The sequence below is a fragment of the Hylobates moloch genome, unplaced genomic scaffold (genome assembly GCF_009828535.3).
Source record: "Hylobates moloch isolate HMO894 unplaced genomic scaffold, HMol_V3 SCAFFOLD_11, whole genome shotgun sequence".
In the NCBI taxonomy this organism is placed as follows: Eukaryota; Metazoa; Chordata; class Mammalia; order Primates; family Hylobatidae; genus Hylobates; species Hylobates moloch.
The window spans coordinates 44,626,077-44,650,126 of NW_026652286.1; the positions used below are offsets into that span (position 1 = coordinate 44,626,077).

Here is a 24,050-nt window from a genome sequence, read left to right on the forward strand (position 1 = left end):
CAGACCGTTCCCGGTGTCCTCTGAGACAAACCCTAGGGATGGTCAGTTTCTGCAATGAAAGAAGACCTGGTCAGCTTAGGGGAAGAAATTTCTTAGGGATGGGCCCTGGGGACCCCCAAATGGTAGCAGAGGGAGACAGCCAGCCTGGGCCGAGGTGGGCGGTGGGTGCTTCAGTTGCAGCTGAAAGGCCTGAGATTTTTGCTGCACTCAGCATCAGGTAATCAGCGGCTTTAAGATAGCAGGAGACACAAGAAGAGGAAGGCGGCAGAGCTGGGGCCTGAAACAGTTTGGGAGATGGAGGTGGGGCACCAACAAGAGGGAAGTGAAGCCTCCTTTCAGGAAGACCCTGGCCCAGGCAGCCTTCCAGGATTCTCTCCTCTCCAGCCCTGAGGCCCTTTGCAGCCCTTACAATTCAGAGCCTCACCAGCCCTCAACATCAGAATGTTCAGCCTATCATTTTACAGAAGGGCATATGGAGGCCCAGGGAGAGGGCATCGGATTGTGATTGCAGCCATGTTGTCCTGGATCCCAGGTCTCTGACTCCCAGCCCAAGGTTCTTCCCGTGGAAGAACCCTAAGGGAGGCCAATATGGCCCAGACCCCTTTTCTGAAACTTGGTTCCTTCTCAGTGTCAGGGAACTGTGGAGCAGGCTTCCCCAAGAGAGCTTCTGGTCAGGCCATGAAAGATAAGTAAAATGGGACTGGCTGAGATGAAAGCGGAGCAGGGACGGTCTTTGCAAGGGAGCGAACAGCCCTTGCAAGTACAAGAAGACAGGAAAGCCAAACACACTGGGGGGATGCAGCTGGGCATCTGAGAGCCCACAGAGCGGCAGGAACAGGGGCAGGTGGGGCTGGGAGCTGGCGGGGGCCTCCTCACTCCTGCCTTGACCCTTTTCCACCCTGCCTCTCCCCACACTGCCCTGATCCCATTCCCTGCCCGTTGCCTCGGGCCTCCTTATCTGTCTTTATGATCCAGCCTCCACGCCACACCTGCTGCTGTTTGCCTGCAGTCCAGGGTTTCCTGGAGGAGCACCCTCCCCACACCCCCACCTCCTCGGGCACTGCTAGAGCCTCAGGCTCCACGGCAGCCTGCAGGTCAGTCCCTCACCCTCCTGGGGGGACCAGAGCCACAGAGGTCACCACTGGAAGGACCCTGTACCCAACCCCACCCATTTCACAGAAAAAGAAGCCAGAAGGGAAGTCATTTTCTCAAGGTCACTCAAGGCTAATCATTGGTTGGGACTTGGGAGTGCAAGTAGTAATCACTGAGCTCCTACTGTGTGCTGGGCACTGTGCCAAGCACTTGGCACCTGTTACCCCATTAAGCCAATAGACCGGGCCTCAGGTAGGAAAGCAGAGAGACAGAGAGGAGGCTGAGCTACACTCCAGACCTGTCTGAATCCCATTCCAGTGCTCTTCCCTCGTCCATACTCCTGGGTCTCAGGTCCCTATCCTGCTGGGAGCTCCTGAGAGCAGGGCCTAGCCAACCCTGGGGCCTCTCTGCCCTAACTGTGGAGATGGGCTCACCACCAGACACCAGGCACCAGGCACAAAGGTGGGCAAGCAGAGCTCAGAAACCAGAGAGAGCACTGGGCCTGGGCCTTCACCCCAATCCTTTTTCAGGTAGCAGCTGAGCCTGGCAAGCCACTCACCTTTCACAGGGGCCATGGAAAGAATTCCTGTTTGGGGATGATGACGGGTGTGTCCTGATGATGGGTGTGTCCCCTGGGAGGTCCTTGCTGCCCTCACTGTCTTGCCTTCTCATCCCCTGGCCCTCCTCCTGGAATCTGCAACCCCTGTCTCCCAGCAGGCACTCACCTCCCCATCTCCACTGAGCTCTGGAATAATTGGATTTGAATATTCACTTTTAATTGCTTTTTTTTGTATTTTTTCCAAAGGCCTTACTGAGTCTGAAGTGGTTGGAGGGAGGGTGCTGAAAGGGCAGCTGATGCCAAGGATCTGAGCCCTCTCAAAGATGCCTGGACCGCAGATATGCACCCACTCCACATGCCCAGACAGCTGAGGGGAGCATGTGTGGGTCCTAGGGGGCAAAGCAAACCTGCAGGCTGCTCCCCGCTGCCTCCTGAGCCTGCTTTCCTACATCCCTCCCAGGAAGGCCTCCCAGGCTGCTCTGAGGAGCCTTCCTGGAGGAGTGGAGCTTATATGAAGCAAAGTTCTTTAGAATTAGAGGTGGGGGCTGCTGGAGGACAGCGAAGTTCTTTGGAATTAGAGGAGAAAAGGGGACATGACCACCTTTTTCCCCTTAAGATTCTAAAGACCTTTCAGACCATCCTCTTATAGATGGGACACGAAGGCTAGAGAGAGGTGGTAATGGCTTTGTTCCCACGCTCCTTGACGGAGAAGTTGTTAGGGGAAGGTGAAAGGAGCTCAGTGGGAGAATAGGAAGTGGGAAGGTGGCTATCAGAGCAGAACCAACTCCTTCCACAGGAAAGGGCTGGGGAGAGACCAGCATCCTAGAAACCAGGGTTTCCAGCACAAGGAGGGGCCTCAGGACCATGAGTCCAGCATCCTCAAACAGGAATTCTTTCCATGGTCCCTGTGAAAGGTGAGTGGCTTGCCAGGCTCAGCTGCTACCTGAAAAAGCCACATCCCTGGACCACTTGGCCTGCTGGAAAAGCCCTCCTCACAGGGGTAGAGAGCTGCCTTTTTGGGACACCCCCACTGGCGCCCACTCTGCCCTCAGCTCCTGCCCAGTGCTCCCTGGGCCCCACAATGGCCCTGCATTCAGTGCTTAGCAGGCAACGGCCACATCCTTCACAGCCTGCCTCCTCCCAGCAGCATGCCTGTCCCCAACATTTTCTCATCTGATAAGTTCCACTTCCTCTCACTGTCCCCTAAACAGTCAGGAGTCAGAAGACCCGAGTCCTAGGCCTGGCTCTGCCTCATACCTGGCATGTGGCCTTGGTCATGTCTCATGATATCCACCCATCTGGAAAATGAGGAGGCTGAATTAAATGGGCATCAAGGTATCAGGGGGCTAAGTGCACTGATCCCATGATCCTGAAGTCAGTGATTCCAGCATTCTCTCACAATGGGAATCCCCAACAGACAGCCCTCACCATGGATCAGGCCTGATTTAAATGCTTTACATGTGTGACACACATTTAATCCTCCTCACAATCCTATAAGTACCATTATTATCACCATTTCACAAACAAAACTGAGGCACAGAGAGGCTGTGTCATTTGCCCAAGGTTACACAGCTAGTAAACAGGGAGCTGAGATTTGAACCCAGGCAGTGGGGCTCCAGAACCCTCAGCAAGACTCTGCCTCTGATTTCCCTGTTCTCAGCTGCAAGGAGTTGGCACTGTGAGCTCCTGCAGGCCCAGCATGCTGGGATTCCAAGTCCAGCCTCACAATAGTTCTCACAGCGTGCTGGTGTTCTAACTGATAGACCCCATAGCCCCGATGTTCTGAGACTCTGCTCTGAGGAGGCTGCAGCCATTTAGAAGCAGTTAGAAGGAGAAAATTTGCCATCGCTTGGTACTTTCTCTGTGCTTATCCATTTCCCCAACAAAGAGAAGACATTGCTTCTGCCCTTCTGTGCTGGGGTCAGCAACCTGGCCAAGGAATCCTACCTGGCAGGGAGGCCGGGATCAAGGTTGGAAGGGGAGGGTCAGACCAGATGACCTTGGATGGTGCCTCAGCCCTGAGAATCCTTGGCCATGCAAGAGGGCAATGGGGGTGCAGAGAATGGCTCACCGGACTTTCCCCTCCTGGGGCAGCTCATGTAGCGGATCCTCACACACCAGCCGGGACTCCCCATCCAGCAGGTAGGTGTAGACAGTTTCCTAGGACAGAAGGCACTTATGAGACCCTGCGGAGAGGCCCTCCCAGCTGCCCAGTCCCAGCCTGCACACAGGGGTCTGCGGGGCAAGGTCGTGGAACCTGTGGGAGTGGAGCTCTGGCAATGATCTGTTTGTTTTTCTCTCCAGGTGATTCTAAGATGCAGCCAGGACAGCAAAACACCTGGTGAACTAAGCGCCTCGTCCTCTCCTCTTGGAAGGAATTCTAAGCAGGCAATGATTCATGAACCTGCGACTTTCTTTACCACCCAAAACCCAGCGTGCCAGGTGAAGAGTTTGAAGGACTGAGGGTGCAGACAAATCACCTCCCACCTGGGATATTTCCCTGCCTAACTCCAGCCTCGGGCATTCAGCAAACAATAACTGAGCATCCACTCTGAGCTGTACCAGGGATGGGGCTCAGAATGCTCTGCGAAGCATCCCTCCTTCAACTCTACAAGAAACCACACACCCATAACCCCGGCCAGGGGAGGAGCACAGAGCAGGGCACTGCACCATCCTCCGTGGGGGCTGGAGAGGGCTTCCTGGAGGAAGTGAGTTTTCAGCTGTCACTGAGTGGTAATTAGACACATTCAGGGAGTGGGCAGGGTGCAGAACGGGCTCCCAGGCCTTGTAGCAGGTACACAGGTAGGTCCAGAGGTGTATAAAGCATGGAGCATTTAGGAACAGACAGTGAGGGAAGGGGCACAGGGGCTGGGCCCGAGGTCAGTAGGGCTGAGTGGGATGGGCTTACCAACAGAACTGGGGCAGGGCAGGACGTGCGCAGGGAGACGTGAGCAGATTTGTATTTTGGACCGATTACTCCTCAGAGGGAGATCAAAGCTCTTGCTCTTTAATCTTCCCACCCCAAGGGCCCAGAGCAGCTCTGGCCTCAGTTCCAGGCCATGTCTTGGCAGAAGTAGTTGCCCTCACTGACCTACAGGCGAAAATCCACATTCCTTCCAAGCAGAACTGGCAACCCTTCGGGATCCCTGACCAACCCCCATGCAACGCAGCCTTGTCCACAACTCTGCTGTTTTCTCCGCAGGAGGGTGGAGAAGGGCTTGCCTCCCAGCTGAGGGTATCCTGGAGGGCTTCGGGAGGAGCTGACAGTGGAGCTACGTGTTGAAGGCCCACCCTCAGTAAGTGTGGAATCCTTCCCAGAAGAAGCAGTTGCCTTCCATGACTCTGAGAGTGTCCACAATCCTGCCAGCCACTCTTGTTGTCATCGGCTGTCGCCAGCCAGCCCCCACTCCCTCCCAATCCCCAGGAGATGCCCGGCCACTACTTCCAGAGACACTGAGCCGGGTTCAGTGGTGCGTGTGGCATGGGGTGGGAAAGATACGGCCTGAAGGGAGTGAGAGGGGCAGACACCCTCTTGTTTGGCTGGAAGGAAACCTAAGTGGGATGTTCAGGGATAAAGAATTCAGTGGGAAGGAGGCCGCCCACTCTTCGGCTATATCTAGCCTCCTTGTCATCCGTCTCTTCCAGCAGCCTGGGAGGGGCCTGAGTTATTTGGCCCAAACAGGTTAAGAGACCAGCCGGGGTCACACAGAAAGTCCTGCCCAGGCAGAGGGAGGGGTGGGTAATCCATGGGGGCAGAGGGGGACAGATTCTCGCTTCACTTCCGCATGTCCGTATGTCTCCCACCCCCTTACTCTCAGCCCTCTGGGTTAAAATTAGCTGAGTCTATTGGAGAGAAGGAGGGAACCATTTCAGACACATCAGCACCATCTGCATTCGGGGCTGCCTGCCACAATGGGTGCTGATGAGGAAGCCAGGTGCCAGCAGCTCTCCTCCCTGGGCGGGGGTCCCCTCCCCATCTCTGATTCCCTCCCTGGGGGCAGCAGAGCAGACCTCAGCTCCCTTACCTCACTGGGGGCTGAGCCCCTCCGTGCAATCAAGCCAGGACTCCCAAAAGTCAGGGCTTCCCTACCTCCTATAGGGCTCTTGGGTGGGCCAGGGCTGACATTTCCCACTGTCCCAGGAACCTGGACCACAGCTGTCATCCCAGCCCCCAGCTTTGGGGAGACAATTAATCTGTTGCAGAGCATCTAGGCTGGCACAGCCACCAGGGCACCCTGCCTGCGAAACAAAGCCAGTCAATTCCTCCTCCCGCCCTAGGGCAGCCTCAGTGGCCATAGAGGCTCTTGGAACAGCCCTGCGGAAACCGACCTGCCAGCTTCCACCACCCTCCCTTTCCAGATGTGCCTCCACCCCAGGCCAGATGTTGCCTTAGTCCCATCCTTCTTCGGGAGGATTTATTTTTGGGCGCCAACACACCACCCACTTCCTACCAATTTCATACTCAATAAAGCTCACTCATTAGCCCTCCTCCTGGGCTCTGAACTTGTAGGAGGTTTGGGGAAGACAGAGCTGAGGAGAGGGAATGGGGGTGCTTAGATACCAAGTCCCATTTATCCTTGTCATGCTGTGTGACCTTGGGACAAGTGCCCTCTCTCTCTGGGCCTCCGGTGGTTCATCCATCAAGCAGATTCAGGGACAATGGGCTCTGGAGGGGTGGGAAGGTCACATTCTGAGTTGGCCATATTTCCTGGAGCAGGGGCTGCCCTTGGCCGCCGGGTTTAGAGTAGGGAAGAGGACATTCAAGGCTATCGGGACTCAGTTAGGGCATCTCCTCCTCCAGGAAGTCTTCCATGCCCCTTAGGCTGGATCAGACTCCCTTCTCCAGGCTTCAAAAGTCCCCTGCTTCCCTCTATCTGGCGCAACTAACACCCTGCTACCTTGGGCCTCAAGGGCCGGTTTACCCATTCTCCTGCCTAAGGGATGAACAGTGGCCATTGAAGCCAGGTAGGGGAGTGGCCTGGAACAGATGATGAGGGGCACAATCTCCCCAGTAAGGCACTCTGGGCTCAGGCAACCATGATCACCCCAAACCTGCCCCCCAAACCTGCAACTCATCCATGGTATTGGGATGGGACAGAAAGAAAGCTGCTAAAAGGCTGCTAGAGGCCATTTTTCCAGCCTCCCATCTCCAGGCAGGGCACTTTAACCCAATGCATGTCTATTCATCAAAGCTGAGCCCTATTCTAGTACCTCCCAGACCTGGCTTCCAGGAAGTTCTTCTACATGTCTACCCTCAACTTCTCCTGCTGCATGTATTCCAAAACCCAACTGGCTCCACCACGTCCTGTTATCCTAGGTGAATCCCTTTCATTATCTGAGACACAGCTTTTCCACTTAATCTCTAAGTCCCCTTCTGGCTCAGCCATTGCAGGATTCCTATGCAAGTTCATTCCTTGGTGCTTAGTTTCAGGCTTCCTCCTCCAGAAAGCTGTCTCAGAACACCCATCCAGACCCTTCACTTCCCCATGAAAGTCCTCTGGGCAGGGACCCTGCCTCTTCCTTCCTCCTTGGCCCTGAGTGAGGTGCATCGTAGAGCTGGTCAAAGACTTGGGGGGTGGGGTGGGAAGTGTGGGGCAAGGGCGGGCACTTACCACTCGGGGGAGCACAGCTGACAGGGCCTCCTTGACAGCACGTTGCAGGCCCGAAATGTCGATGACAGAGCCCAGACTCAGCAAAGCGTCCTGGAAGAGAGGAGAGGGCAGTGAGGGGCTTTGCCAGGCAGGCCAGGCAGCCCCATCTGCCCAAAGGACTGTGAGCAAAACCCCCCAGCTTAGTCCAGAGCCCGAGGCTTTCAGGCACATGAATCCCAGGATCTTGGGATCTCAAAATCAGTCTTAAGGCCACAGTCCCTGCCTCCCTCGGCCGACGTCCACCTCTGTCCCCATCTTACAGGTGGGGAAACTGAGGCTCAGAGAAGGGCCAAGGACTTAGGAAAGGCCTCATAGTGAGTCAACAGGTCAAGCCTGGCCTAGACCCCAGGTCTCTTGTTCTCTAGTCGAGGACAATTCTGGCATAGTAGGGAAACCACAAGGCTCCAAATTAAAACAAAACAAGCAAACAAAAAAACACCCAAATTTGAATCCTAGCTCCACTGTGTATGAGCAGTGAGTGTCTTGGTTGAGTCACTGAGCCTCAGTCTCCTATCTGTAAGTTGGAAGCAGCTGGGGCTATTGCCCCCTACAGGCTGACATGAAGACAAAATGAAATTGAGCCCTTAAAAATGAAAATAAAAATGAATCAGAGCCCTAGAAGTGCCTCACAGAATGCGCAACACAGAGTAGATGTTCAGCTGAATATTCGCTGAAGCTGGGTCCCGCTCACTTTCCCCAGAAGGAAGGTGGTCCCACCTAGTCTCATTTTCCAGCCTAGTGAGGGGCTGGGTTGAGAGTAGCAAGAGCCTATGGGGTGCATGACCCATAAAGTGGGAGAACAGTTGGGCCACCCCTGGCAACTATAGGAGGAGAAGGAGACGTCAGCCTTGACTGCCTTACAGCCTTCCCATCCCAGGAACAGAACTCGTCCTTGCAGAGCCGGAACGGAGACAAAAGTCCCTGCTTCTCGCTCTATTAACTTGGCCAGAGCCATGGGGATCAAAGAGAAAGGTAACAGAACAAAGGAAACGAGGGCCAAGGCAAGATCGTGACTCACACCAGCCACCAGCCATGCCCTCCCGCAAGCCCTTGGAAGTCCTTTCAGATGTCTTCCCAGTGGAAGGCTGGGTCTGTGTTCAGAAAGCAAAGTGATTAACTGCAAGATGAAGGAGACATGGCTGGGTCCCCATTCATGTGAACATGATATGAGGTTGAGGGTCTTAAAAGACCACAGCTCAGCATGAGCCCACAGTGTAAGCATGACTGGCAAGAAATAAAAATGCTCAAACTGCAGGCCATATTAATAAAGGTCTGTTAACCCAATTGGGAAGATGACAGCTCCCCCACTTTTATAGTCTAGTTAGACCATCCCCTGTTCATTGTGTTCCAGGGGCTGACAAGATGACACTCATCCAGAGGAGGCAACCTATGAAAGGAGGGAATTGGAAACCAAGTTTTGCATGTGACTAAGACTGGATAACCCAGGGATGCCTCATCTAAAGCAGAGGAGACCCAGGGTTATCAGTCTCCAACTCCAATCTCTCAGACCCTCCTAGATGGGGGATCTGAACTCTGTGGCCCCACGGACAGCCTGGGGACCCATAGGATTTCACAGGAGGCTGGCCTTGGTCTAGTGGGATGAAGGACCTTCTTCCAAGTAGGGCCATGCTACAAAGGCATGCTACAGGTCACCGGGAGAGAGGGAGGAAGTGAGCTTCCTGTCCTCAAGGGTGCGCAAGAGTGGGCTGAATGCCTATTTGCCAGAAAGTTCCACGCTGGGCTCTAAATGATGCCTTGCGTCCAGGCTTCAGCTCCAAATTTCACTCCTGGGTCTTCTTGGCTGCAGTTTCCTTCCCTACCCCCCACCCAATCCTGTGTTCCCAGGAAGAGGGCAGTAGTGGGCCTTATCCCCAGACACTTACTCAGCATCGCTTTCTCCAACACCCAGGCTTCCTTGGTCCCTCCCACTGCTCAAGGATGAAGACACATATCTTGGTCATGGGAAGATGTCTGCCCTCAGACATCAGAAGCTACTGATTCCAGACAACACAATACCCAAATTGGATCACTTGTCCTTTGACCCTTAGGCATTCCTCATCACAGCACAGACAACTTCAGCACCACACAGCCACAGATCCCACATCCTCGCAGACATCCCAGCAGGCCTTCAGACACCATCCATGTGCGCACACACACACACGTTCTCACTGGTACAGTTCCTTACAGATTCACAGGGCAAGAGCTCGAGTGATACCTGTGCACAATACATGCAGGCTATTATGGCCTTCCGAGGTCAATTCTGAAGACTAAAAAGGGGAAGAAGAGCTGATGCCCCCAATACTCCCAAGATAAAGTCTTCCAGATGCACGCTCCCCAGACTAGGGCTCTAAGGACAGCAACAGAAGGTGGTGTTGGTTTGTGTCTATTCCTTCCTGGAGGCAGAAGAGCCAACAAGCTGACTCCTGAAAGGCCCTGCCCTTGGTGGAGTCTGAGGTATGTGAGGTGGACTTGGGGAAGAGAGATCCAGGTGACAGAGTGAGCCTGATACAGGGGGAGAAATTCTTCAAAGCCACAGCCTTCAGAGCTAAGTCTCCCCATTTGACCGATGAGGAAGCTGAGGTTCAATAAGAAGCAATGATCAACCTGTGGTCGCCAGCCAGTCGGAGCAGAGCCAGGTCCAGAACCCAAACCTCTGGATCTCTAGACCCTGTCTGGTTCCTGCTCAGCACCCGATCCCCAGCTCCCACCCTAGGGGGCTCAGAAACAACAGTCTGTCCTTTATTCTGATTGGTGGACTCCTCAATCTGCCCTTTGCTTCAATTGGAGAATGCCCTCAACTGTCCTTTACTGGAATTGGTGGGTGCCTACCTGACCTTTGCTCTGATTGTTCAGTTTTCTGTGACTTTTCAGGCCAAGGGCAGGATAATAGCAATAAGGAGAGCAGGAAAGGAAAGTTGGGGAGAGTTGGGGCAGCAGCAGGGAACGGCTTCCCATCCGTGCCAGAGCGGACTGGATGGCAATGTGACTGACGAAGCCCAAGGCTCTTTGTGGGCATCCTTCTGTCAATCCACCTCCTGGTCCTGCCCAGCATGCCCCAGAAGTGGAGGGTGTTGGGTGCAGGAGCTGCAGCTGGGAAGGGCCACTTCAGATCTGGCACTCAAAGGGGCCTTCAAGGCTTGCTCAAATGCCATCTCCTCCATGAATCTTCCTCAGATCTCAAAGCAACTTCACCCCCATTGCACCAGCTCAGGGGAGGAAACAGCTCAAATTGCAAAGCCCATGAGGTGTGGGCTCAGAGGGAAGAGTTGCTGCTTCAGTGAAGGAAGGAGAGAATCAGTGGGGAGCAGCTGATAATGGGAAGCAGGGAGATTCCTGAATTGGAGGCACAGATGGGGAGCAAGGCTCAAGTCAGGGGGCTTCAATCTTAAAAGGAAGAGGCAAGGAAAAATACAGACACAGCTTTACCTGCTCACATGCCCATCTACACACGCCACACAAATACATATTGCCATGCACACGCCTCTACTCATACGTATATGCACAGGCTCTCACACAAACACGCACACAGACAGACCAAAAGGCAATCATATATTCAATGCACAAACAAGGTTGCACTTAGACATGCACATCACACCCCCCCCCACACACACACACAAACACACACACACAGAACTCAGGCTCGGGATGGGGTGAAGGAGGTCACATTTCCTGCCTTCACAGCTTTTTGGAACAAATATCAGTATAGATATCAGCATAAAAACCAGGCAATTTCCCACACCACAGAGGAGAACTTGTGATGTGTAGAAAAGAGCTGCAATTTCCAATCCTGTCCCAGACTGACTACAGAAGTTCTGTGTGGCCTTAAGCAACACCTTTCCTCTTCTGAGCCTCAGTTTTCTCATTACTAAAAAATGGATCTTTCTAGCTCTGCAGCATATAGTTCTATGGTTTTGTGGTTTAATTCAATGAGGCTGGATGGATGAGTGGGTGGGTGGATAGATGAATGGGTGCAGGATGGGTTGGGGGTAGATAGAGGGATGGTGGATGGATGGGTGGGTGGATGGTGGGTGGATAGGTAGATGGGTGGGTGGATGGTGGGTGGATAGGTAGATGGGTGGGTGGATGGTGGGTGGATAGGTAGATGGGTGGCTGGGTGGGTGGGTAGACGGATAGATGGAGCCTTTATGCTCTCCCCAGCTCCACCTGCAGCTCTGTAGTCCAAGGTAGGGCCAGTCAGCACCACAGACAGCACCAATTACCAAGGACTTATCTTTCATTCACCCCAGGTACCAAGAAAGGGGAGCCTGTTCTGAGTCAGGCCTCCTCTGAAGCCAGGGTTGGGGCTCAGCCTTGGGCTAGATCTGCACTTCTGCACTTATCTGGGGAGAGGAGAGGGTCTGGACTAAATTACTTCTAACTCCTTCTTAAAGCCTAAGATTCTATGAAACCAGAGATCTTGGTCTTACCCCCTCTGGAGCCACAAGTGCAAGACCAACGCCGTTCCTGAGGGTTGGGGTCGCTGCCATAAGATCTCTCCTGTTTCATCTCCATGAGTCTCTATGCCTTTCCCCATCTCCACAGGTCCTCCCACGGCTCACCCCACTGCCTGGCACCGGCTCCATGCCTCCTTCTCTGGAAGGAAGCCTCACAGTTCCCCTCACACTGGCCTACAGGAAGGCAATAACATCAAACTCAAGAGTCAAGTACCTCCCAAGGTCCGGCTGTGCTCTTGGGACTGTCCGTTCACACTGATTCATGCAACCCTGCTTGTGTTAGGTCCTCTGTGAGGCCCTCCTCTCTCTCTGGGCCTTGGCGTCCCCTTCTCTAAAGGGATGGGTCCTTCTAGATCCCCCAGGACCTCAGAGCCCTCTCACTCTCTGTCCATCATCCCTTCCCTTCCTTTCGGGTGGACCTCCCTGCCTCCCTCGGCCGACGTCCACCTCTGTCCCAGGCTGCACTCCTGTTCCTCTCCAGGAGTCTTGACGTCTTTTCCCACCTCCGCGTCCTCTCTTCCTCTCATAGCTTCTCCTCCCACTCTCCATCTCTCTCCTGCATACTTCCTGCCCCCACCTACTCCTGTGTCTCCAGCCCACTCCTCCCACAAACCTCCAAATAGTCACCTTGAGAACACTGGGAGAAAGCACCTAACTCAAGAGAAGCGCCCACAGAATGGGAAACCCAGGAAGGCAGCTAGAGGGGAAACAGGGGGTGCCAGGCAAGTGTCATCTACGCCTCTTTTGCTTCCTGCCTCTTGTTCCGGTGGGCAATATACACAGCCTCTTATCTTCCCAGAGGACAGGGCCCTTCAAGGGCACAGGAGAACTTATCGACCTCTGTGCCTAGCATGGGTCTGGCACTAGCAAGCACAGCCGCCCAGTCAGGGTGACTGGCAGAACCGCCCCAAAGGTGTCCTCCTGTAGGCTCAGACCAGAGAAGCCCGCTTCAGCTGAGCCTCAGCCCCTAGCCTCAGCCCAGCACCCAAGCTGACTCTATGCCTCCTCGCAGCCTCACAGCACCCCCAGCCTGCAGAGTCAGAGACAAGAAAGCAGAACAAGGCGTTTCCTCCTCCTTCCTCCCCACACGCCCACGCCTGCCACCTGGCCAAGGAGCCGCCTCTCAAAGACACTGGTGCCTCGGATGCGCAAAGAGGAACTGCCTGTGAGTGCGAAGATCTTGCAGCCCCAGACCTCTCTCAATGAGGCTGAGCTGGACCAGGGTCAGGAGAATAGAGGAAAGAGGCTTGGCAACCCTTGGGAGGCTTAGTCTGAAGGAGGAGGCAGGACAGAGACCCACAACGCAGCTGAACTAGCCCAACTGTCAGTGCCATGCTTGAGTGAGGCATCAGGCTTTGGGGAGGGGAAGGTACCTTTCCCAAGCACCTCCTGTGACTAGAGGTTTCCACCAGGCGTTCCCCAATTTTCATGTGCACCAGAACCACCCAGAGTGCTTGTTAAAGTGCAGATTGCTGGCCCCACCCCCAGGGTTTCTGATACAGTAGGTCTGGGACAAGGTCCAAGAACTTGTGTTTCCAAACATTCCTAGATGACACTGATGCTGCTGGTCGGGGGACCACACCTCGAGACCCACTGACACTATCTTGGATCCTCCTACAAGCCCAAGAGGTGCCTGTTTGGGTCATCCCATTGTACAGGTAAAGAGGCTAAGGACTGGAGGGGAGGGGCCTTGCTCAGGTGAGAACAGCCAATGAGGGGATGCCCCAGGGAAGGTCCCAGTGGAGGGGAGAAGCTGGGGGTGGAAGGAGAGAGCGAGACTAGTGGTGGGGAAACACGGATAACAAGGCAGTATGGACGGGGCCACTCACAGTGCAGGAGCCCAGTCTTAAAGGAGGGACCTGCCAGAGACCTTTCCTCCTCCCTGCTCTTTCTCTTCCTCCTCCCCGCTCTTTCTCTTCCTCCCCTCCCTCCTGTACTTACCCCTCCATGCCCCCATCCCTCCACCCTCCTGCCCACCCTTCGCAGACTCCGGCTTCAGTTGTTACTCCAACAGGGCCGCGTCTCCAGCCTCCGAGCCACACTGGAGACACGTGCACTGTAGAATACACCTGAGCCAGTCCCGGCGCCTCCCAAGGGTGTTCCCGTCCACAGGAGCCTGACCCCACACTGTTGGCTCCTCCCTTCCAGCGTCCACAACCAGCTCCACCCCGGCCTCTCGCCCTTCCCAAGCCAGTCCCAGCTTCTACTCCAGCTCCTGCCTCCTCCAAAATGACCTCCCGGTTGTCCCTCGCACCCTTGGATCCATCAGGAGCTAGGTTTGGGGGTGGGTGAAGGAATGGGAAGAGGGAAAGAGCAGGAGAAGGAAGGCAAGAGTTGCCTGCACGATCAGTTCCCCGAGGGCCTGACTCACTGGAATCCCCTCAGTCCCTCACCCAGAGTCTGGATTTAGGAAAGGAGGGAACAGCCAGAGTGGGTAGAGGGAGGGAGGCAGGAGCTGAGTGTGGGGAGGGGGAGGATGGCCCTGTGAGGCAGACATCAGATCAAGCGGGGCAGAGCCAGCTCAGGTCTCCTCCCACCCCCTCCCACCTTCAGCTGCTTCATCTACAGGGAAGAACCGAGAGTGGTCCCATTCCTGCTGCCCACATTCTCCTGGATGCCACAAACTTCCTCCCAAACACATCACAGCATCCCCCTCTCCATGCCATCACAGTCATCCTGGTCACCTGGCATTCTAGCTATCCTTGTCCTCTGGCCTGCGGCCCATGAGGCAGCTCGCGGCAGTCACAAGGAGGCAGATGCGGGCACACTGTGAATCAGAGTCGCGCCACAAAAGAGAGCCTGAGCAGGATGGATGAGAGGGTTCCCAGTCCCCAAGGGTGTGCAAGCAAGGACCAAGGCCCTGCCACCAGGGAGCCTGTGCCCCAAGAAAGCGCCCTGGTGAGGTGGCAGGTCTCCAGCTCTGAGTTTGGTGACCCTGAATGTCTGTACACCCTCCTCAGCCTCACCCCCTCAGGGTGGGTTGGGAGCTGAGCAAAGCAAGTCCAGGAGCCTCCAAGAGGCAGGCATGGTGGCTCAAGCAGGAGAGGACTCAGCGTCCTCTGGACACTCACTCAGCTGAGTGTCCCGCTGGGCCAGTGTCAGAAGAGTTTACATCCCTCAGGAAATGATGGCCAAAGGAATAATTGGATGGGTGGATGGATAAATGATGAATGAATGAATGAAGTGATCTCCCTTCTCTGGATCCCCTCCAGGGAGAGTCTGTTGTTCTCTCTCCAGGCAAGTCTGACCCTCCCACCTGGGGCTCCCACAGCCCCCCATTCCCCCACCATGGCATGCACTGTGTGCATCAATGCAGTGCCACCCTTTCCCATCTGGCTCCCACAACAGACTGGGAGCTTTTGGAGGGCAGAGATTGTGTCCTGCCCCTCTCCGGGTCTCCAGCATTACCCAGCCCCTCATAGGTGTTGGTAGATGTTTGCTGAGCTGTAAATGACTGGGTAAACTCCTGTGTGCCCAGGACTACTGGACCGTGAGGGCTACATGTCATCAGGGAGAAGAGGGATGTGGAGGAAGGATCCAGGCAGGGGAGATAGCTGAGACCTCCCAAAGCCTCCCCAGTCTGGCATAGTTACGGTCTTAGAGAAGGAGCCTGAGGAATGGGGTGTCTCCTACTGAGAGCCTTTGGCAACCTCTCCCAGGCACCACTGCAGGCCGGGAGACCCTTTGTGCTTCAGGATCATCTCCAAGTGCAGACTGGGTGGGGGCAGCAGGTCAGGAGGGAGGGCTCTTCCCCAAGAGGAGCACTGTCACCATCACCTTCTTTCATGAGTGAGGTCACCTCCTCCAGGAAGCCTTCCTGGGTGGTCACTTGTCCCCCTCTCAGGCCTTCAGAGAATTCCCAGGGACCAGGGTCTACAGGGCCTCAGGCCTCATGGAATGCAATCCCCAGCTTGATGGGGTAGACAGACTAAGGCCAGAGGAGGCAGGGAAGGATTCGCCCAGGCTCTCATCTGGAGCCAGGAGACCCATGCTTCAGCCCAGCCCTTTGGGCCACACTAGGACACCTTGTCCTAGAGTCCTGCTTGTTTCTGGGGCCCCTCTAATACCTGCCTTGGCCAGGGGATGGGCTGAGCCCTCTCAGATGTCGGGTAGGGCTGAGTGTCTGCCTCCAGGCCAGAGACTGGGTCTCTTATCTCCTCACTGTGCCCATGGTGTGTGGGAGGTAAATGCTGAAGGAGGAGGCCTGGCCTAGGGTTAGTGTGGGCCTGCAGAGGGTGGGGAGGAAGGGCCTGCCTGGGGTGGGCTGGTAGGGGTGGACAGCAGGGGGCAAGCCCAGTCATGCTGCTCTTCTTAGGGACAAGACAGAAAGCAGGGCACAGCGGCTGGATACTCAGTGATGCCTGCCCTGGGGCTCTCCCTGACTGTCCCAGCGTGTTTTCTCCCTGCCTCTCAGCCTCCCTGGGCGCTTGGCCACCTCTCTCTGTCTGTGCCTGGCCACCTCTCTCTGTCTGTGCTCTGCGGCATGTGTGTATCCCACAGCCTCCCGCTGCTTTGTCCTATGACTGTATTTGGCTCTCTCGTCAGAGCTTGGCCCATCCCAGCTGTTCCCCAAACCCCGGGGGGAGGGGGAAAGTGGAAGCATGAGAAAGAGAGACAGGGACAGAACAAGTACCAATTCAGAAGCAGAGGGACAGACATAAGAGCCGGTAGGGAACCCCAGGGACAGGCGGGGGCTGGAGAGGCAGGGCTGGCTGGGGAAGCCCCTGAGGAGAAGACCCTGAAGACCAAGGCAGAGTTGGGAGAAGAGCGGGGTCCACCCTCTTCCTCTGCACTGACTCCTGCCCCCTTTCCCTCTCTCTGCCCCTGCAGGAATGTGTGAGCACTTTTATTGTTCCTAAAAATAGCCCTTCTTTTTGGGGGGTTGGGATAAGCAATCTTCTGAGTGGGGTCCGTCTGGGGCACGCCTGACCTCTGAGGTCCCAGCCACCATGCTCCCCAGGGCGGGGATCTCTCAGCTCCTCTCTCCCAGTGCAGTGGTTTGTTAAACATAAATGTGACCCTGTCCCTCGCTTGCACAAGACTGTCATAGCTCCTGGGAACACCCCCTCCCCTCCTCCAGAGTGACAGGCTCCGAGCAAAGTGCTCAGCACACAGCCTGGAGCAGGGCTCGCGGTCACCTTACCTCATCAAGGGGCTGAGGGTGAGGGGCTGCCCACTCCCTCCATCCAGGCTCTGCCTGCTCTGGCCTCAGGCCTCTTCGCAGCGCCCCAGTCTGATTCCCTACAGCCCTCCAGCCTCCCCACTCCCAGCCTTTGCTCCTCCATTTCCTGCACTGTGGTGTCTTCTCTTCTCTCCTGTTCTTCCTGCTCTGGCCCTCCAGAAACCCCCAGCCCTCTCCCCTGGTCTTGTCCTCCACCTATCACTGGGACTCTCATCCTTCTCCCGTCCCCCTCACAGAGCAAGCAAGGGGCTGAGCCACAGCACCCTGGGCAGATGGGGCACCAAGGCACAGAGCCCTCCTCCAGTGAGGGAGAGAGTTGGCGGAGACATGGCAGGCTCTGGGGCCCCACACACTCCCCTGAACCCAGACCTTCTTTGCCCCCTTCATGTGCCCTCCCCAGCCTTGGTTGTCTTTTCTGGACTCCGGGCCTGAGTCTCTGTCTCTCTAATCAGTCTCCAGGGGAAAGCCCATCCAGTCTCATCTCCTTCCCACCTCCATTTTTCAGATGACAGAGCCAAGCCCCAGAGAGGGGAGGCGATGGGCCTATGAGCCCACAGGACGCTGGCCATGGGCCTTGGTCACTCTGCCTTATTACACAGGGTCCCGGTCAGTGGGGCCACAGGGGCTGAGGCAGGCTGTCACACAGCCCACCTCCCAACATAGCCCACCTCTCCACCCAGCCCGCCAGGCAGGCAGGCTGGCATCCAGAGTTATTTTCCTTTGGAGGGCCCAGGAAGCCAGAGAACAAACATCCGGAGTCTCTGGAATCTCTCCTACTTTCCTTCCTCACATCCCGAGGATCTGGGAGCCAGCATGAGCATGCACACAGCGTGCGCACACACACACACACGCACACACTGGGCTGGGTAAATATGTCAGCCTGGGATATCTTGTGGGACTGTTGTGAATCTGTGGGTCCCTTGGAACCCCAAAGCCTTGAAAAGAGGATGATGCCCTCCCACCAGACCCTCGGACCCTCTATACAATTCAAACTAAATTTTATCTTGGAAATGAAAATTAAAATAGTTTTTGTGTGGTTTTTCTGATTGCAAAATTCTGGATACACTCATCAAAACTGACCTCTCCTCTCACTCTGTGCAGAACTCCCGCTTTGCTGGTGACCTAAGCACGTGTGCAGCCTGCCCATTAATGGTCCATAGTGGCGAGTCCCTACGGACCATCACATGATCATGGCAGACTATGTTCCCTGGGTCACTGGGAGAATGTCCATGTGAAAGTATGTAGGTCTGTGTTTCTGTGGGAATCTGTAACCCACATGGGTTGTGAGAGTGTAAACATGTGTGAGTACCCCGTGTCTATGTGTGTGCACTGGCCATCTGCACGTGGGAGTGACCATGTGGGCCTGCATCTATGCATATGTGATTCAGGTCGTTGATGTCCATGTGACAGTGGTATAGTGAGTGTGTGGCTGTCTGGGGGGCTGTGAATGCGCTGCTGGTTAGTCTTGTCTCCAAATGAGTGAGTGAACGTGTGGCTGAGAGTGGTGGAATCTGAGAGGGTCTAATTCTCCTCCTCTGTGCACCCCTGTCACTTCTCCCATCGCCTCCCTCAGATGTGGGCTCATCTGCCTGCCCTGCCACACACCACATGTACTGGACGAGTCTTTGGACCTTCCTGGGCTCAGTTCCTCATCTGTAAAATGGTCTCCTCTCCCAGAGCTGCTGAGAAGATTAAGCTGAGCCATCAAACTTTGCTTAAGCTGACTCCCAGCAGGGGGCTGGGGCCACCTGTGTGCACATTAGAAAGGAGGGACCCCAATTCTCTGGGCAGATGCGGGCCTGAGGGGAAAGGCTTGGTGAGGGAGAGTGGGCTCAGTTTCAGCGCCACCCCACCTCTGCTGGAGCTCCTGTGCAAGGTATAGCCTGCACGGTTAAGAGGCTTCGGCCTTGCAGGTGACCAAGAAAGGGCAGCTTCTTTTCTTCCTGCCCCACCTTCAGGTGTGCAGCCTGGAACTAGAGGGTCTCTGATTATAGGACTGGGGTAGACACATTCCAGATGAGACTCAGAGGTCACTTACCCCTCCTCACTTCCCTGGGGCCCTGTGCTCTCCACCTACCCCTCGGCGCTCCCTCCCCAAGGCCCGGGAGAAGGCCCCTCAGAAGCCACAAGGGGGACTGACCAGAGCTGGGATGCAGAGCTAGGCCAACTGGGGCCTCTGAGACCCCCCAATTCCACTCCCAGTTTTGGAAAGGGAGACTGAGGCCCAGAGAGCAGCAGGGACCCTCCTAGGAATACAAGTGAACCCAGGAAGTCCAGGCTTCTGTTTCAAGGCCTCTGTAGCTGGGTTTGAGAAGACCCAAGCTTTGGACTCTGTTGGCTCCTGAAAGGAGCCCAAGGAAGTGGGTAAAGGTCCCAAAAGACAGGCACTTTGACACCTGTGCCTCAGCTGTGGGTATGGACTCCTATCCACCCCCACCCTCCCGACTGGGACCAGATCCCCTACTGGTGTGATTAACCAAATCATGGGGCTTTTTCTTGAGCAAATTGCATCGGCCTAATTGAATGAGGCTGCAGGAACCTGGGCTGGAGGCTGACGGTGGTAAGGATGGCAGGGGAGAGGAGGGGGCAGGAGTGAGTAGGCGGGAGGGGGTATCGCTGACAACACCGAGCAGGAGACAGAAGTTGGGGGAAAGGGAGAGAGGAGGGCTGTGGGTGTAAGAGGACACCTCACTCAGCGCACCCTCACTGTGCTCCTACTGGTAGAGCATTTACCAAGTGCCAGAGACCGCATGCATTGGAGCACTGCTTCATGCAATCCTCCCAAGAGCTCCCATTTTATACTTGAGGAAATTGAGGCTCAAGAGATAAAATGACTCGCTGAATGTCAGAGCCTAGACAGGGCTGTCTGACACCACAGGCCCTGCTCTTAATCAGCACCTATGACATCCTGCTGAAGTGCCCACATCCTGCCTCCAGGAAGCCTTCCTGGGTATTCAGAGAAGGGAGGAGCTCGCATCTGGGCACAGACACCATTTCTGTCCCCATTCAATGTTTCTCCTCATCTACCCTACAATGTCCATGCTCCCTCCCATGCTCAGCAGCTGAGGTTGGGGCTGAGCCCACTTGAATCACATGCAGCCCGGTCACCTATAGCACAGCTTCAGTCCCTCTCACTCCCATGCAGAGTCCTGCACTGTGTCACATTCATCAACCAGGATGACACAAGGAGACATGACCCCTGTGGCCTTCACACAGCAGGTCCCACCTGCTCGGTGACACACAGTCATTTCAGGGTCCACAGCGTCCTACTGTCCCACGTCACTGGGTGTCACAGGGCCACACACAGAGTGATCTCTCACTGTCACCCTCACTCGGAGTCTCCCATATCTTCAGTGTTGCACCCATGTTCCCAAAGCCACCATGTCACCCTCACACAGCATCAGACACAGTTCCACACTGGCTCTGTGTCACTGTTACATTTCAGCATCATCCAGGACCTCCTAGCCTTAAAAAACAAAAATCCAACATTACATCTATTTTAGAATTTGTCTAGCAGGTTTTTCAGTCTTCACCGGAAAGCTCCCCCCACCAAAAAAAAAGTCTACCTTTGGTGAAATGACATCATGTCTGGGATTTGCTTTAAAATATTTCAGCAAAGCAACCTATGAAATGGGAGAAAAATATTTGCAAATCTTTTATCTGATAAAGAGGTAATATCTGGAATATATAAAGAACCCCTACAATTCAATAACAACAAAAAAGCAAACAACCCAATGTTTTAAATGGGCAAAGGACTTGAATCAACATTTTCCCAAAGAAGATATAAAAGTGGCCAACCAGCACATGAAAAGATGCTCAACTTCACTAATCATTAGGGAAATGCAAATCAAAACCACAATGAAATGTCACCTCACACCCATTAGGATGGCTACCATTAAAAAATAAAAAAAACAAAAAGAACAGAAAATAACACATGTTGGCAAGGATGTGCAGAAACTGAAACCCCTGTACACTGTCCGTGGGAATGTAAAAAGATACAGAAAACAGTATGGCAGTTTCTCAAAAACCAGAAAATAGAATGACTGTATGATCCAGGAGGTGTACTTCTAGGTATACATCTGAAAGAATTGGAAGCAGGATCTTGAAGAGATATTTGTACACTTAACGTTCATAGCAGCATTATTCACAATAGCTAAAATGTGAAAGCAACCCAAGCGTCCGGTGTTGGATGGATGTGGTCTGTCCATACACTGGAATATTATGTGGCCATAAAAAGGAAGGAAATCCTGTCGCATGCTGCAACATGGGTAAAACTTGAGGACGTTATGCTAAGCAAACTTAAAAGCCAGTCACAAAAAGACAAATACTACATTATTCCAATTACTTGAGGTATCTAGAGTAGTCCAAGTCATAGAGACAGAAAGCAGAATGGTGGGTGCCAGGAGCTGGAGACAGAGGAGGATGGGGGTTGTTGTTTAATAGATGCAGAGTTTCAGTTTGAGAAGATGAAAGAGTTCTGGAGATTGGTTGCAGAACAGTGTGAATGTACCTACCACAACTGAACTGTACACTTAGAAATGGTTATGATGGTAAAGTTTAAGTTATGTATATTTTACCACAACTTAAAAAATTTTAAGCTTAAGCAAAGGAAAATGAAAGAACAGGTAGGTGGGAAGTGAGGAAGAAATGAGGCCAAATCCCAGCAACTGTTGAACTGGGGTGATGAGTATATGGCAGTTTCTTATATTCTTCTCTCTGGTATTGTGTCTGCTTAAAATCACCCATAATAAAAAAATGTAATCCCCCTTTCTAGTGACCATGTCCTTCTCTGCAGCCCTCACAGCCCAATGTCTCCAAAGGGCTCTCCAGGCTAACGTCTTCACCTCCCTCACCATCCTACACAGGGCAGTCTGACTTCTGGCTCCAGCCCATCACTGAAATGGCTCCCATTAGCCTGACTCACCCACAGTGCCCAGCACAGCACAATCTTCCGGTTCCCATCTTACCTGTGGGCCAGCACCATCCACACACCGTCCCTCCCTCCCACTGGAGCCTCTTTCCTCCCTTGGCTTCTGGCTTCACACTCCTGGTCTCCTCTGCCTCCCTGGCCCTCCTCCTCTGTCTCGTTGCTGCTCCTTCTCACCTCCCCGGCCTCTAGACAATGGAATATGCAGGGTTTAAGGCTCGGTCCTCAGTCCCCACCTCTTCTGTTGCCAAGCTCCCTCTCTCCATTATCCCAGCCAGGTCCAAGACCTTAACAAACCCCCCATGCCTGTCGACTCCCAGATGTATCCCCAGCCCGGCCCCGCTGCCCACTGCACACCTTCACCTGGATGTTTCCCTTCACACATCCAAAACAGTTCACTCGATTTCTGCCTCCTTGTCCTCCCATCCCACTAGTGCTGACCCTCCCCCTTGCCTTTGCCCATCTCAGAAACATCTCCACCATCCATCGCTTGGTTCTTCAAGCCAGAACCCCGGAAATTGTTCTCTGGTTTTCCCTCTTGCTCATCTTCTCATTTATCAGCAAGTTCTGTCATTTCTACTTTCAAATATCTCCAAAGTTGCTCCGTATCTCTAACTCTTCTGCCATTCCATTAGTACAGGCACCACCATCTCCTGCCTGGGCAGCTGCAGGAGCCTCCAGTTGCTCTGCCCACCTCCTCTCTGCCCCCCCCCAACTTATCTCCCCTCCCCTGCCTCGCACCGTGCACACTCGCACACATACATATTCTGCAGCCCAAGCAATCTTTTCTTTTTCTTTTTTTTTTGAGATGGAATTACACTTGTCACCTAGGCTGGAGTACAATGGCTCAATCTTGGCCCACTGCAACCTCTGCCTCCCAGGTTCAAGTGATTCTCCTGTCTCAACCTCCTGAGTAGCTGGGATTACAGGCACCTGCCACCATGCCTGGCTAATTTTTGTATTTTTAGTAGAGACAGGGTTTCACCAGTCTGGTCTTGAACTTCTGACCTCAGGTGATCCACCCGGCTCGGCCTCCCAAAGTGCTGGGATTATAGGTGTGAGCCACTGTGTCCGGCCGGAGAAATCTTTTAAAAACATCCTTCAGACGGTGTTACTTTCCCGCCTGAACCCATCGGTGCCTTCCAATGACAGTGTCCTACACAGCATTGTGTGTGCACATTGCATACTGTCACAACCATTACAGAGCATCACACATGTAATGTCAGGCCCAGGATCAAACAGCATCACACGCCCACTTCCACACACTTGCTATCACTCCATGTCATGCCTTTGTTTGCACACTCAGCCTTACTAGATCATATGCTTGGGACACACTCAATGTCACAATTCAGTGTCAGACACTCGAGCCACAGACTCAGGACCATACCTGCTACTGCAGCGTCATTTGCTCATGTTTCTGTATTTGATTCTCATGGAGTCACACGCTCCATGTGCTCATTGTCACTTTCAGTGTCACACACGTTGTAGCAATGTGCAATGTCACACACTTGGTATCAGCATCACACTCAATATCACACAGTGTTACACACTTGGTGGCACAGCCACTGTGTACACATCTGCTATCATGGAGTGCCTCACACCCAGTGTCACATACTCAGTGACTCACCCACACTCCACACAGTACCCTGTGATCATGGTCACATACTTGATATTACACGTCATAAGCTCCGTGTCACATGTGCAGAATGCCCCCTGTCCCACAGTGTCTTAGTGTCCCTCTTGGCGTCACCCCTGGGTCCCACAAGCTCGGCCCCTCGTCCCCACCCCACTGGGCACAGTCGCCAGGGCTGTTGCCCCATGTCACGGCTGTTTCCTGTTGTTGTGCTCAGAGTCCTCAGCCTCTGCTTGTTCCTTCAAGGATTTCCTGTTGTCAGGGCCCCCGGCAGGCCTGGCCTGTCTGGGATACACACCCCTAAGTCCAGAGGCTGGCCAGCAGGAACGCGGGCCCTCTGCCTCCCCACTCCAACATTCTGGCTGATCGGATCCATGGGACTTTCCATCCTCCCCTGGTCCACCAACCTGGATCCCCCATGTGTCTGCACTGGTGCCAGCTCTACTGGGATGGATACAGGAGGTCAGCTCCGGGCCTTGCCCCAGCCCTAGGGTGCCCAGGCCTGTGCTTCCCAGAACAGGGCTCCAGGGCAGCCTGCACAAAGCTGTTACA

At 54.3% G+C, this 24,050-nt stretch overlaps 1 protein-coding gene and 1 non-coding gene across 6 annotated transcripts in view; one reads left to right on the plus strand and one right to left on the minus strand.

The window, feature by feature from the left end:
* The window catches only part of PDE2A (phosphodiesterase 2A), a 98,744-nt gene that overhangs the window by 25,997 nt on the left and 48,697 nt on the right, over window positions 1–24,050 (minus strand). For all 5 annotated transcript variants that reach the window (XM_032166877.2, XM_032166880.2, XM_032166878.2 and 2 more), the window contains 2 exons: window positions 7,264–7,353; window positions 3,723–3,811 (listed from right to left, as the gene is read on the minus strand). In XM_032166877.2, coding sequence (XP_032022768.1) covers window positions 3,723–3,811; window positions 7,264–7,353 — 179 coding nt within the window. The remainder of the gene's footprint in view (window positions 1–3,722; window positions 3,812–7,263; window positions 7,354–24,050) is intronic.
* LOC116477531 (U7 small nuclear RNA) lies at window positions 20,422–20,483 on the plus strand. The gene has a single exon (XR_004250500.1). It is a non-coding gene; the product is annotated as a U7 small nuclear RNA (small nuclear RNA).